Here is a 12,267-nt window from a genome sequence, read left to right as displayed (position 1 = left end):
ACCTTCTTGCTGTGTTCAGTGTTTTATCTACCTTCCTGAGCAGGGCTGCAGATTCCAGCGTCTTCTCCCTATTCCAGGTGAGGACAGAAAGGCAGAACAACCTGTGGTAAACAGGAGGTAATTTGAGAACATGATGAGTTCAGTTTTACATGGGAGCTGCTCTAGAAGAATAAGACTTCTTTTTATGCACATCTTTGCTCTGGTTGTTTTGACAAGCAGACAGAGACTTGCTAATAATATTCACAGAAATGAGATCTGCCCAGTTGTGGTGCTTGTGATGGTTTCAGTGTTGCGGTGTGTGAAACAGGACTGGTCTTTGCGTGGTGACCCAGTGTGGAAAGTTAGTGGGTTCTTCAGGCTTTTGGGAGCTGTTCCATTTCCTTTTGTGCTAGCTACCAGCCTCTTTTTAACACATCTGAGGTTAGGGGGCTGTGAGGAGCTGTTACTAACAATAAGCTGTCTAACAGGTCACTTTCCTACCGTGGACAAGGACTTTTGTTGCTCAATCATGTGATTTATGAGCTGCTGGCCTTGGTGTGTATGAGCCCACTGGGACAGCAGCTCTACCACTGGGGAACGTTGACCTGCCCCTCTGTTCTTCCCGGTTGTGCTTCTGTTTGAATGAGTAGGAAGAGTTCTCTGAAATATCCTTTACCTTGCCAAACGTGCTACTCTTTCTGAACAACATAGTTCTGTTTGCGAACTCTTTTCCTGGCAGGACTACATCCTTTGGAAAACAGAAGAAGGGGATGTGTGTGTGCATCTGCTGCATGAAGTGGAGGGTGGGTGCATAACGGAGCTGTGCTAAGATGCTGTGGCACTTGGCATGGCAGCCCTATTGGTTCCCATTTGGTGCTGCTGCATCTGTGAAGATCTCTAGCAATTAACATGCATGAGTTGCCAGGATTGTCTGCATTTCTTACCTGCTAAGAGTGGAAAAGACCTTCTTGTGTACTCTAGGTTTTGACAGCTATTAAGTGGTCGCAAAAGTCCTAAAATCCTCTCCTTGTCTGTGCTCCTCTTACCAATTGCCAAGAACAGGAATGTGCCTTGTTTAGGAACAGAGTTTCCAGAAGCATGTAGGAATGTGACCCTGGTATGAGAGATGATGATTTTCCCAGGGAACGTTCTGTCTGGTCTGCTTTCCTGCTGCAGCATCAGGGAAGATAGGAACTGGGAGAAAGCACAGATGGAGGGTCAGCGTGAGTTGAACTGGATCTGCAGGCACAGCATAGCGGCAGTAAGAGCCAATGACAGTGCTCAGCAAAGATGCACTTGTAATGTGCAACCCCCTGGCAGACAAGGTGCATATTGCAAGATGAGTGAACCTAATAATGTAAAAATGGTCCCAAAGAGACCACACCACGTGCTGTACCTGTTTTCCTATGGAACTGAGCTGTCCTGGATTTTACAGATTGAAAATTAAGGTTAAACAGCCAGGTGGGAATGAAATACATGGTATAGTGTAAACAGAGATTTGGGTACTTAGGGCTTTGAGGAAAATCTTGTTATTGCTATTTAAAAAAGAAAGAAAAGGCAGAATTTGGCACAACTGTAAGAACATTAACAACTTGTTTTGTTTGGTGGAAATGGGAGTTTCCACAGGTGGAAGATGGTAATTTTAGCAGGAAATAAAGATCTTGCACTATACAAATAAATATAAAACTGGTGCATTCCTCCAGTGTCATATGAAAAGCTTCTTTTTTCTTTCCCCTTCAGGGTAGCATCCTGGTTTTGAGGAAAGAAAATCGGTGCAATTCTAGAGAGCTGTAGCTGACCTCTGCAGTGAGTTAATGGGACTGAATTTGTTGGCAAAATTGGGTGAAAACTGAATTGCAAATCGGAAGAGGGATGTTGTCAGTGGAGGAAGGCAAGCCTCGGTCCCCCAGGAATCTAAGCATTGAAACTCCTGTTATTTCTCTCGCCCGAACTATAGAGACCTACTAAAATCACACTGACTTGCTGTCTAAGGCTTTGCTGGCCTGATTCTCAGCTCCAGATTGTTTCAGAAGCTGACATCAATGAAACAGGCTTTTAAGATTTTAAGTGTAAAGGACTGGTTTGAGTCTGAAACTCATACTTTCATTTTCCTTTTTTCTCCCTTTTTCACAGTCTTCTTTTTAACCTTGTGTATTTGCTGAGGGAGTAGCACTTACTTAATCCATTTTGCCCTCTGTGAGTTCAGCAATCATGTCTGAAACATATAGTGACTTTGCTGGTTTGTGAATCTTGCTGATGAACACAGGTGAGGTGTTCTAACATATACTGGTGTTCATTTCACTACCACTGTTGCTGGAACAGGAGCTGAAGTGGATGAAATGACTGAGTCCTCATTACAGTCTCACTCAATTTTCCTTCCTGAGTTTTGGAGTTCGTAGGAGACCAAGAGCTTACTTCACTGTAGAAAAGCAGAGGTAGCAGTTAACTACAGATGGTGAACATTTTCCCTGCCTGAAGCTTTTGCCTGGACCAGCAGCATTCTCACAGCTATTTTATTTTTTCTAGTTGCGGTTCCTAGGTCTTTTGAGCTCCAGAAATTCCTATTGTTTTTGTACCCAAGTCATCAACTGTTTGTAGTAATCCAGGATTTCTTTGGGGGATTTATGGCTAGCACCCTTGAACATAAGACTATATTTGAACAGGATGTGAGTAAAAGGAAGCTGTCAGAATGAGCAGGTGTTCTCGTACAGCCGCTTTTGGCCACTCTGAGAAATGTATCACATCAGAAAAAACTATATATAGCCAAAGTTTTATGTCCTCCCCCCACAGCATTTCTTCAGCTATCTCTGATTGGGCCAGGGTGATCTTAACTTGTTTTGCCGTCTTTTGTGGTCACTGAGCTCACCAGATCTACTCTGATAACAAACAGTCCCAGCGCATGTTTGGCCAGGCTGTCACTTTTTTTGCCGAGAAGTTTCTGGGCAGCCAGAAAATGCTGAAGGAGGAAGTGAGCAGAGATGATAAAGTTGTCTTTGATGGCAGCAAGACCAGGGAATGAAGTCTATGCTCTGGCTGTTGGATGGAGGAAGGTTGCTCAGTACTGCAAAACACCAAATGGTGAAGTATAGCAGATTTCTATTTAAAATTTGGTCTAATATAAGGAGTCTTTTTTTTGGGCTGCCTTTCTAATCCAATTATTCACAGCTGTTCATTAGGGAAGGACATCCAGGGACATCCAGTCCATTTTTAGAATGTGAAATGAGGAATTCTCTTTGGTTGGCTCTGTTGTTGCCAGCTGGCCTGCTTTGAAATGTCAGTAAGCTGGTGTTAGTTTTGGATGGGGGAATGGGGGTTAGCAGCTGGTGAGAGGGCATGTGCTGTATGAGGAAGAGACAGAGGAGATGAAGCTAAATTTTGAAGAAGTGTCAGGGGAGCATCAGTATTTATACAAGACGGCCATTGAAGGCATGGCTTTTTTTTTAGATTTAGAGTGAGTAGGCTTGAAAATTGAGAGTTTCTCTGATAGACTTGAGATGGTTCATCTCCATAGAGGGCACATAACTGTCTGCAGAGGGGAGACCTGGTGGGTGGGTGATTGTCCAATAATTCCTGCAGAAGATATTTCTAGGGTTTCATACGCAGCGAGGAGTTTGTAAATTAAGCTTTTTGAAATGTCTTTAAGCCGTCCTGTCATTCCCATCTGTCCTTATGGCCCTTCAGGATTATTAGAGGGATTGGCAGCTTTTTTTTCCCCCATGACTGTTGTTGAGCTCTTTTGCTGGTCAGTGTTAGGTCTAAATAAAGTCACCATGTGGTGAGATCAGGGCATCCAGTTCCTGCTAAGGAGTGAGATCTAAAGAACTGCACCCAAAAGTTCAATAGCGTTTAGGATCAAATAACTATGTTAGTTTTTAATATTTCCTTTTTAGGAAGAACAAGCACTTTTAATTTACGTAATTGCTCATATCTAAATAAAATTCTGAGCTGTTTCAGGGCAGGAACACTCAGAGTTGTGCCAATCCTCAAACAGGCCAAAAAAGTATGAGATTATAAATAAATCTTAAAACTTTTTATTGTGTGGTTTTTTTTTTTTTATTTGCTAGCAAGGCAGCCCCTATTCTAACTTAAAAGCAATCAGATCGTTGTTTTTGTGCTCTCCCTTTATATGAGAACAAGAGGTCACTGGATGACATTACTGCTTTGTAAATTTAGAACAAATAAAAGGAAATGCTACTTCACCTAGTGCGTCGTCATCCTGTGGAATATACTGTTCCAGGATGTTAGTCAAAAGCTGTAGCCGGAACATAAAAAAATAGCTGGACCATGCTCCTTTAGCCATGTTTGCCAACAGGGATAACCAGGCGTCTGTGTTCCAGAGCATCGGCTCATGGCTGGAGCTGAAAGCAAACACCCCGGACTCCCTGGATGGGAAAGGACGGCTCTTCAGGCAGAGCATTGCTGTGGTGTCTTTTGGAGATGACAATAATGTTTTTTGGGTTTTTTTTTTTTTTGTGTGAGAAGTTAGATTGATCATCAGCCTCATTTTTCTCCCTCTGTTAGCATCCTTCACCAGGTGGATGTCTGGAGTTGAAATTGCTGGGTCAAGTAGGAGGTAAAAGTGGTAGCATGAGTGTTTTTCTTTCCCTGTGAGCGAGAGCATGTTTCTGTTAGTCTCAGTTCTGCCCTTATTCATGACTGATGTTGCGGCGTGCCTGTTGCACATCAGCCTGCGCAGGTCAGAGAGCAGTGGCTGCCTGCGGTGCAAGGAGAGCGGGAGTGTCTTATGCTCACAAGGTACTTGGTGCTGGCTAATGTGTGTGTGTGTGAGGCTGTATGAAAGGTGAGAACTGTTGAATCGCTCTACAAAGGAAATGTCCCTGTTAACATGTGTCTGGTTTCCTAATTATCCTCGTTAAAATGTTTCACTGTAACACCACTGCATGTTAATCAGAAAAACAGATTCATGTGGTTTCTTAATTTCCCAAAAAATGGTTACACTAGTTACATTAAAATCTTATCTGTCCTTGACAGTGAAGCCTGAATTGTCCCAATTTGTCTTCCTTAGAATAGGACTGAGGTTTGATATTTTATTCCTTTATTTCCCGTATCTAATGATGCCACTAAATCCCAATGCAAATGTTGCTTCAGAACTGACTAATGGCAAATGTTCTTCATAAATTTGCCTTGCACAAAGTTACATTGTATTTACAGCGTTTTAGTTACACAATAGACCCTTTATTTAAATCCTGTGACTCTTTATCTGGATAATTCAAGAATAAAAATAATCTTGATCTCTTTATTTGTCCTCTTGTCTTATAAACTTTAACTTTTTTCTTTGAACAGAGGGTTGCCCAACACTGGATGTGGGGATTTTTAAGATGATGCAGTAGGTGGCTAAGAAGGAATTAGTGATTTTCTATATTGAACAGCCTGATGATGCAGGAAGTCAGTAGCCTCAGAAATTAATTCTTATCAAATGAATGTCTATATTTCTATATTTTATGCCAGTATTTTAGATTTCATGTCTTCCAAGGTGATTTAAAAGTTATACTATGTACTTTACATTTGCCTTTTTTTTCCCCCCCCCCCCTTCCAAAAAAAAATAGGAAAATAAGAAAAGGGACAGCACTGAATTGGACTGTTCTGAAATGGGGTCATGATGATAACAAATTAATTGTACCAACTGTTTTAAATTATTTTTCCCCACCACCCAAGAGTATGCCACTGGCTTGTTGAATGAACTGGTGGTTCCTTATAAAAACTGGCTGGTTAAAAAGCGATGAAAGGTCTTTGGATGCTTCGTCCTAGGATGTTTGGACTTTATATAGGGTACTGTTGTACATATGCAATTATAGATGTTCTTGGCTTTGCCACCAGGAAAAAGTGGGGCCCTGCGCTGTCTCAACAAATTATTTGAACTTGGTTTTACTTCCAGGGAAAAAGCTGCTTCCTTCTAGCAGGACTTCGGAGATGCTGCTTGTTCTTCTCTAACTTCATGCTGATTTTTGCAGTAGCGTTTCATGCTCTGTAAAAGGTTTCTCTAGGGTGGCCATTTTTACGTAGCAGAATCTTTTATGGAAATGCAGTTAACCACTCACTTTTCCACTTTCCCAAGGGAAAAGAAAGATTCCTGTGATAACCTTCTTTGGGAATAAATTTTATCAGAGCTGGAATTGTTTAAAGGAAAAGTCAGGGAAGAACGAAGGAGTTCTTCAAAGTTTTATTTTTAGAAAATTGTAAATATTTATTTCTGTTGCTTACAATTGATACAGATCAGGTCATTTTGTCCAGGATAGAATACTCCATGCCAAAACTGTGTTTCTAATATGAATGGCCAGTCCTTGCTTTTAAAAGGTATTTAGCTCCATTCATTGCCTACTTAATGTGTCTGTATCACCCTTTTCTAGGTATTGGTAATGCCTCTGGATAAAGTTAGTATTATTGCAGGTGAATGCTGCAGTCTATCCTATGAAAAGAAATATGTTTTGAAAATGAAGAGCTTAAAATTAAGCAGAAATTTACAAATGTATCTTTTTTGTTGGCATTACATACACATTTGCAAGCTACTGACTTCCTGCATCATCAGGCTGTTCAATATAGAAAATTACTAATTCCTTCTTAGCCACCTACTGCGTCATCTTAAAAATCCGTACATCCAGTGTTGGACAGCCCTCTGTTCAAAGAAAAAAGTTAAAGTTTATAAGACAAGAGGCCACATTTAGGGCCACGAAGATGATAAAAGGGCTGGAGCACCTCTCTTATGAGGACAGGCTGAGGGAGTTGGGGCTGTTCAGCCTGGAGAAGAGGAGGCTCCGGGGAGACCTGACAGCGGTCTTCCAGTACCTCAAGGGGGCCTACAAGAAAGATGAGGAGAGGCTGTTTAGTAGGGCCTGTAAATAGTGGGGGGTAGATTTAGATTGGAAATTAGGAAAAAAATTTTCACAATGCGAGTTATAGAACACTGGCACAGGTTGCCCAGAAAGGTGGTGGAGGCCCCATCCCTGGAAACGTTCAAGGCCAGGCTGGATGAGGCTCTGAGCAACCTGATCTAGTTGGGGATGTCCCTGCTCCTTGCAGGGGGGTTGGGGTCCCTTCCAACCCTAATCATTCTATCATTCTGTGATTCTATGATTTTTTAGTGGATGCTCTGAGGCACTTCAACATCATCTAAATGTTTGATGTTCAACTTCAGAGGTTTTTATTTCTAGTCTGTCATATGAATCATAATGAGAGAAGTGAGAAACAGACTGGAAAATGGTAATTAGCAGGGGTCATGTGTTGGGGTGATGTGTGGGGGTTTTTTAGTGTTCATTAACATAACTTTGGTTGCATGCTTGTGAGAGCCACATGAGCTTCATCAACCTGACACAATCCTAGTTTGTTTTAATCCATCATTTCAGATGTTATGGAACAATTTGCTGGAAAAGCAGATGATGTAGACAGGTTTTTTTCATGTACAAAATGTAGAGGGATGCAGGAGAGTCTGGGCTGCTGGAAGTTTTTAGAGTTGACATAAAGAGGAGTCTTTTTTTTTTTTTTAAATGGTATTCAGTCTTAATGCAGCTTTTCTTAAATCCAGGTCTTTCAAACACTTTGGTATGGGTCTAATTTAAGAAGTTGGATGGAAATAAGTACAGAGGTGTGCACAAGGAGACAGTGTAAGATAAGATAACTACAATGTGGGAAAGAAAGACTTTTGTCTTAAGAAGAATAAATATTGATTTATAGTCAGGTCTGGACCCCAGCTGAAAGGGCAGCCCTGTGGACAGCAGACATGGTTCTCTGAAGAGCTGGAAGTTTTTATTTCTCTCTGCTGCCGCCATCTGACAAAAGGAGAGCGCATTGGTAGTGGGCAGACAGAGACCTGTCTGCCTTCCTGGGCAGAGGGGAGCTTTGGCCACCCTGCATGTCTTCTACTGATTTGTTAAAACGCTGAACTCTTTATTTAACACATGGCAACCTGTATGTGGAAGTTAGCCCAGGATAGAGACACACTGAGGACGGTATTTTTAGAGGAAGGCAAACTCACCACAACCTCAGGATGCTAGGGGAACATTTTTTGGAATATCTTCAATGTAATAAATGTAGAACAAGCCCTCGGGAAACATGAGGGTTCAAAATACAGTGACTTCTCTTCTAGATTGCTTATTTTGTTTGATTTCTGACCTCCTCCCTCCCTGCTTGTGACTCTAAGTAGGTTTTTAGTATGACTTGACAGAGCACGTTATCTAATTTATTAATTGCTGGAAACTGGTGTATTATGGTGTTAACAAAATGTTTTAATGTTGTCACCAATTTTAAAAGTCATTAAGTAGTTAAAAAAACTTACGCAAGTTCTGTACATTAAATATATTAACTTTTACTGCTCTGTGCTTGATTTGTGTTTTGCGGTTATTTGGATCTGAGAGATTTCCTGACTCGGTTCAGTACTGGGAACGACAGCTAATATCTCTGTGGTTCTGTACGTTTATGAAGGAGTAAAGATATGTTGCAGTGGAAGAGAAATGTGGTTGAAAGGTGCAGATAACTTCTGTTGTGCAGCTCATTGCCTCTGAAAATAGCTTCAATAGACTACACTAGTGATAACATGTTCTCTTGCTGTCTCTCACTGACATGCCCAGAATATACACTATGAATTTTCTCTCACTCTTCAGATTATCACTCCATGTCGGAAGCTCATCCTTTGTGCTGATAACAGAAAAGAGATGGAAGATTGGATTGCAGCACTGAAGACTGTACAAAACCGTGAACATTTTGAGGTAATAGGAAAATGTGTCACTTTGCACTCTGTGCCTTCTCTCCTAAATAACAGCTTGTTTTGAGACTGGAGTCAGCTTCCAGTGAAGTTAATAGAGGTTATTTTTATTGACTGTAATGGGTATAGTGTTAGGCCTTCTGTAAAAACTATTCCGTATACACTGAAGTGATTCTCCAAAGAATGCTTGTGGCTTTGTATGCTCTCCCTTGGTAACTTTGAGAGACCTTTTCAGAGTATGAGTAGGTTTTGAAACACAGTTCTCCTCCCATTGTATTTTTACTCTTCAGTTATCCTCCCTGTCCTAATTCATGTCTTGCCTGCCTTGGTATTCTGCCTGCTTCGGTAATCTATTTGCTTTTTAGGGCTGTGGTTAGACCAGCACTACCACCAAAAGCAGCTGTCTTGTGTTTTCCCCTCTCTGATGTTTGTCTCTCTATTGCCTTCTCACTGCTTCTGGCACAAGCATTCCTCTGCTACCCAATAAACCAGGCTGGGGAACTGATCTTGCTGAAAACTTAATCCAACCAAAAAATGAGGAAGGGAGGGATCAGTTCTCCAGTTCATTTCCCCACACACACTTGTAGTGAGATAAGGATGGGAGGTAGGACAGGAGCAGGAATTGAAGGTGTGACTGCTTCTTCAAGTAGTCTCTTCTGGCTTAAAGACCTTCTTGAGTTACAGCTATTGTGTATAAACGGCATGTGGCCTACTCTTCCCTAGTAAAAGTGTACTGTTTTAACCTTTCCTGACTGCTATGTGCAGATCTTTGTTTTAAGGAAAAAAGTCTTGTCATTCTATTTTAGACTTTGCTGTAATACGTTTATTTTATTAGTCTACCCAATACAGCATGGATCACTTCTCAGGGATGCATAACTGGTACGCCTGCTCGCATGCTCGGCCAACGTACTGCAATGTGTGTCGGGAGGCATTGTCTGGAGTTACATCACATGGGCTCTCATGTGAAGGTAAGCATGCTTTCTTGTCTCCTGTTTTGAGAGCGTTGTCTTTACAGCTCAGTGCTGCGTTCCGGAGATAATTTAAGAGGAATGTTGTTAACACTCTGCAAAAAAGATGTAGAAACTGCTGTGTAATAAACTCGAGAGTGCTACAGGCTGTGTATGAGACTGGAGGTCTTTTCTGGACCTGATGCTGAAACTCTTTGCTGCTGAATTCCTTTGGCTTCACAGAGAATTTTCCTGTGGAAGTCAAGATCAGGATCTTGGCATTTTGTAAAAGGATAATAGATGTGATGATGTTTTAATGCTGGTTTTAGTGTTGGACCTGATAGTAGTATAGCTGATTATTTTTTTCCCATATACCCAAATACTGCCCTGCCTTATTAAAATCATGCTTCTGAAGTGAACAAGTATGTACTTCTGAGGTATCACTTAGAGTATTTGTAGAATGCTCTTGTTTGTAAAAATACTCATTTGTAAAAACATGCTTGTTAAATGTTTGAATGCCAGAAGGTTATTCTTTTTCAGCTTTGGCGTAGCAGACATGCCTGATTGCGCACAGCTCATACCTCTAGCATGAATGAGGTCACAATCCATATTGTCTAAAAGGATGCAGGGGTGTATGACTATGTAAATCATGTCACATTTAACAAGGTGATAACTAAGCTTTGAACAAGCAACTGGCAAAAGTGACAAGGCAAGAATTAATAGCTAGCTCATCTTACTTGGTATACTTAGAGCTGATGGTTTTGGGCAGTGCTAACGAGGATGGTGTGTGTCCATGCTTTCTTCTGAAGCCAAATATGGTCACTTGGGAAAACTTTTGCACGGACTACCACATTCCATGTTCTGAGGCAGGATTAATATATTCTTCTCTTCCTCTTTAGTGTGCAAGTTTAAAGCCCACAAGCGGTGTGCTGTGCGGGCAACCAATAATTGCAAGTGGACAACTCTGGCCTCTATTGGGAAGGATATCATTGAGGACGAAGATGGGGTAGGCATTAACTCTTCCAGCCTTATCTTTATGTGGAAGCACTGGCATGCGCTCTACAGCTTTCTTCACTGTACAAATAGCAGATTCTGCCTTTATGTGTTAGTGATGTGGGAAAGACCTTTCCTGTCAGAGCATGAGATGCTGTGTCAAAAGTCAACCAGCGTAGCGAGGACTCTTTAATAGGAAGAAACTCCTGCTATGGGCCAGGGGAATTGAGGTTAAATAATTGGAGACATGGGGTACCTGGTCTGAGTTTTGGCAAAAGAAAGATAAACAAGTGGTTGGAACAGTACCTTAGCATGTGGGATGTCTCATGCAAGTCAGTGTTTCCTGGGTAGTCTGGGGTGAGTCACCTGGGCTCTTTGTGCTTCGGCGTCATGTAAAATGCCAGTAGAGATCCTCAGATGTTTTCTAGAAATTGCCTTTGTTGTCCTTAAACAGTGCATATAAAGACTTGCCTTTCTGTATATCTCGGTGCCACAGTGCATTCTGTGCCTTTGAGTTACGCTCTGGAAGGTCCATATTGCTTCTCTCCCTCTGTACCATTTGCAGATCTCTATGCCACATCAGTGGTTGGAAGGAAACCTGCCTGTGAGTGCCAAATGCACTGTGTGTGATAAAACCTGTGGCAGTGTCCTACGTTTGCAAGACTGGCGCTGTCTTTGGTGCAAAGCTATGGTGAGTTGAATAAACATGATCATTTCAGTTAAAGCATAGTCTTTGATCAGCTCTGTGGTGTGTTCTTTTAATTACGTTTACTTTAAATGAAATCTCTAACCGTGCTATCTGTATTTGCCATGAAGGACTTTATTGTTCTTTCTCCAGATGATAAACAGCCTGCAAGAGATAGAAATTTGAATTTGTATTGGAAAGTATCACTGTGAGGCATAAAATAAGACCTGAAATAAGTATCTGGCTTCTCTGCAAGCTCATTTTCTTTTGACAGTGAGCTTTCATAGAAGAATCTAATTATACTAGCTATGAATCAATGCCTCATGCATGGGAGATGTTGGATTTTAAGGGGCCATTATGTGTCGTTTCTACAAGTTGAAAAGGTACAACAAAAAGGACTATAACAAATACTAAGCTATTTTAATAATAGCAGTTTCCCTTCTTATTGTGATAGATTTCTCTTGCCTTAACCACTGCAGTGATGCTGATCTTGCTATGTTTCCAGTTGTCTGTAAAATTGATAAGAGACATATCACAAAATATGTATATATATTGTGGGGGGTGGGGCCTCACACCCCAAGAAAACCCTTTATCGTGCAGTCTTTGTGTACCAGAAATGACCAAAGGGCTCTACTCCACTTTGTATTTCCTTTTTTGAGTGGCTTTATTAATCACTTTTTCTCTTACCTCCTATGTCCCCCATGTCTTCCTGCTTTGTTTTTTTGCTTTCTTGTTTTCTGGAGTTCAGAGTTTTCTTTTGTTGCTGCTTTTTGCTCTCAGCTGAAGCTACGATTTTGAAAGCATGATGCTTGAAGACTCTTAAAGCCACAGAATCTGTTATCTGGTCCTCTTAGGACTCGAAGTGCTAGTCTCATAAATTCAAATGACAGAAAAAGTACATACTAATGGAAAGAGGAGAATTAGTAGAAGACTCTGATTAGATAATT

At 41.2% G+C, this 12,267-nt stretch overlaps 1 protein-coding gene across 4 annotated transcripts in view; it reads left to right on the top strand.

The window, feature by feature from the left end:
* The window catches only part of DGKD (diacylglycerol kinase delta), a 59,024-nt gene that overhangs the window by 23,830 nt on the left and 22,927 nt on the right, over positions 1-12,267 (top strand). For all 4 annotated transcript variants that reach the window (XM_086754979.1, XM_086754976.1, XM_086754978.1 and 1 more), the window contains 4 exons: positions 8,595-8,699; positions 9,531-9,663; positions 10,542-10,648; positions 11,201-11,326. In XM_086754979.1, the coding sequence (XP_086611105.1) occupies positions 8,595-8,699; positions 9,531-9,663; positions 10,542-10,648; positions 11,201-11,326 (471 nt within the window). The remainder of the gene's footprint in view (positions 1-8,594; positions 8,700-9,530; positions 9,664-10,541; positions 10,649-11,200; positions 11,327-12,267) is intronic.

Source organism: Chlamydotis macqueenii, chromosome 9, assembly GCF_036417535.1.
Source record: "Chlamydotis macqueenii isolate bChlMac1 chromosome 9, bChlMac1.mat, whole genome shotgun sequence".
NCBI classification, from domain to species: Eukaryota; Metazoa; Chordata; class Aves; order Otidiformes; family Otididae; genus Chlamydotis; species Chlamydotis macqueenii.
The sequence above is the reverse complement of the archived record's forward strand: the minus strand, read 5'-3'. Positions and strand labels throughout refer to the sequence as shown.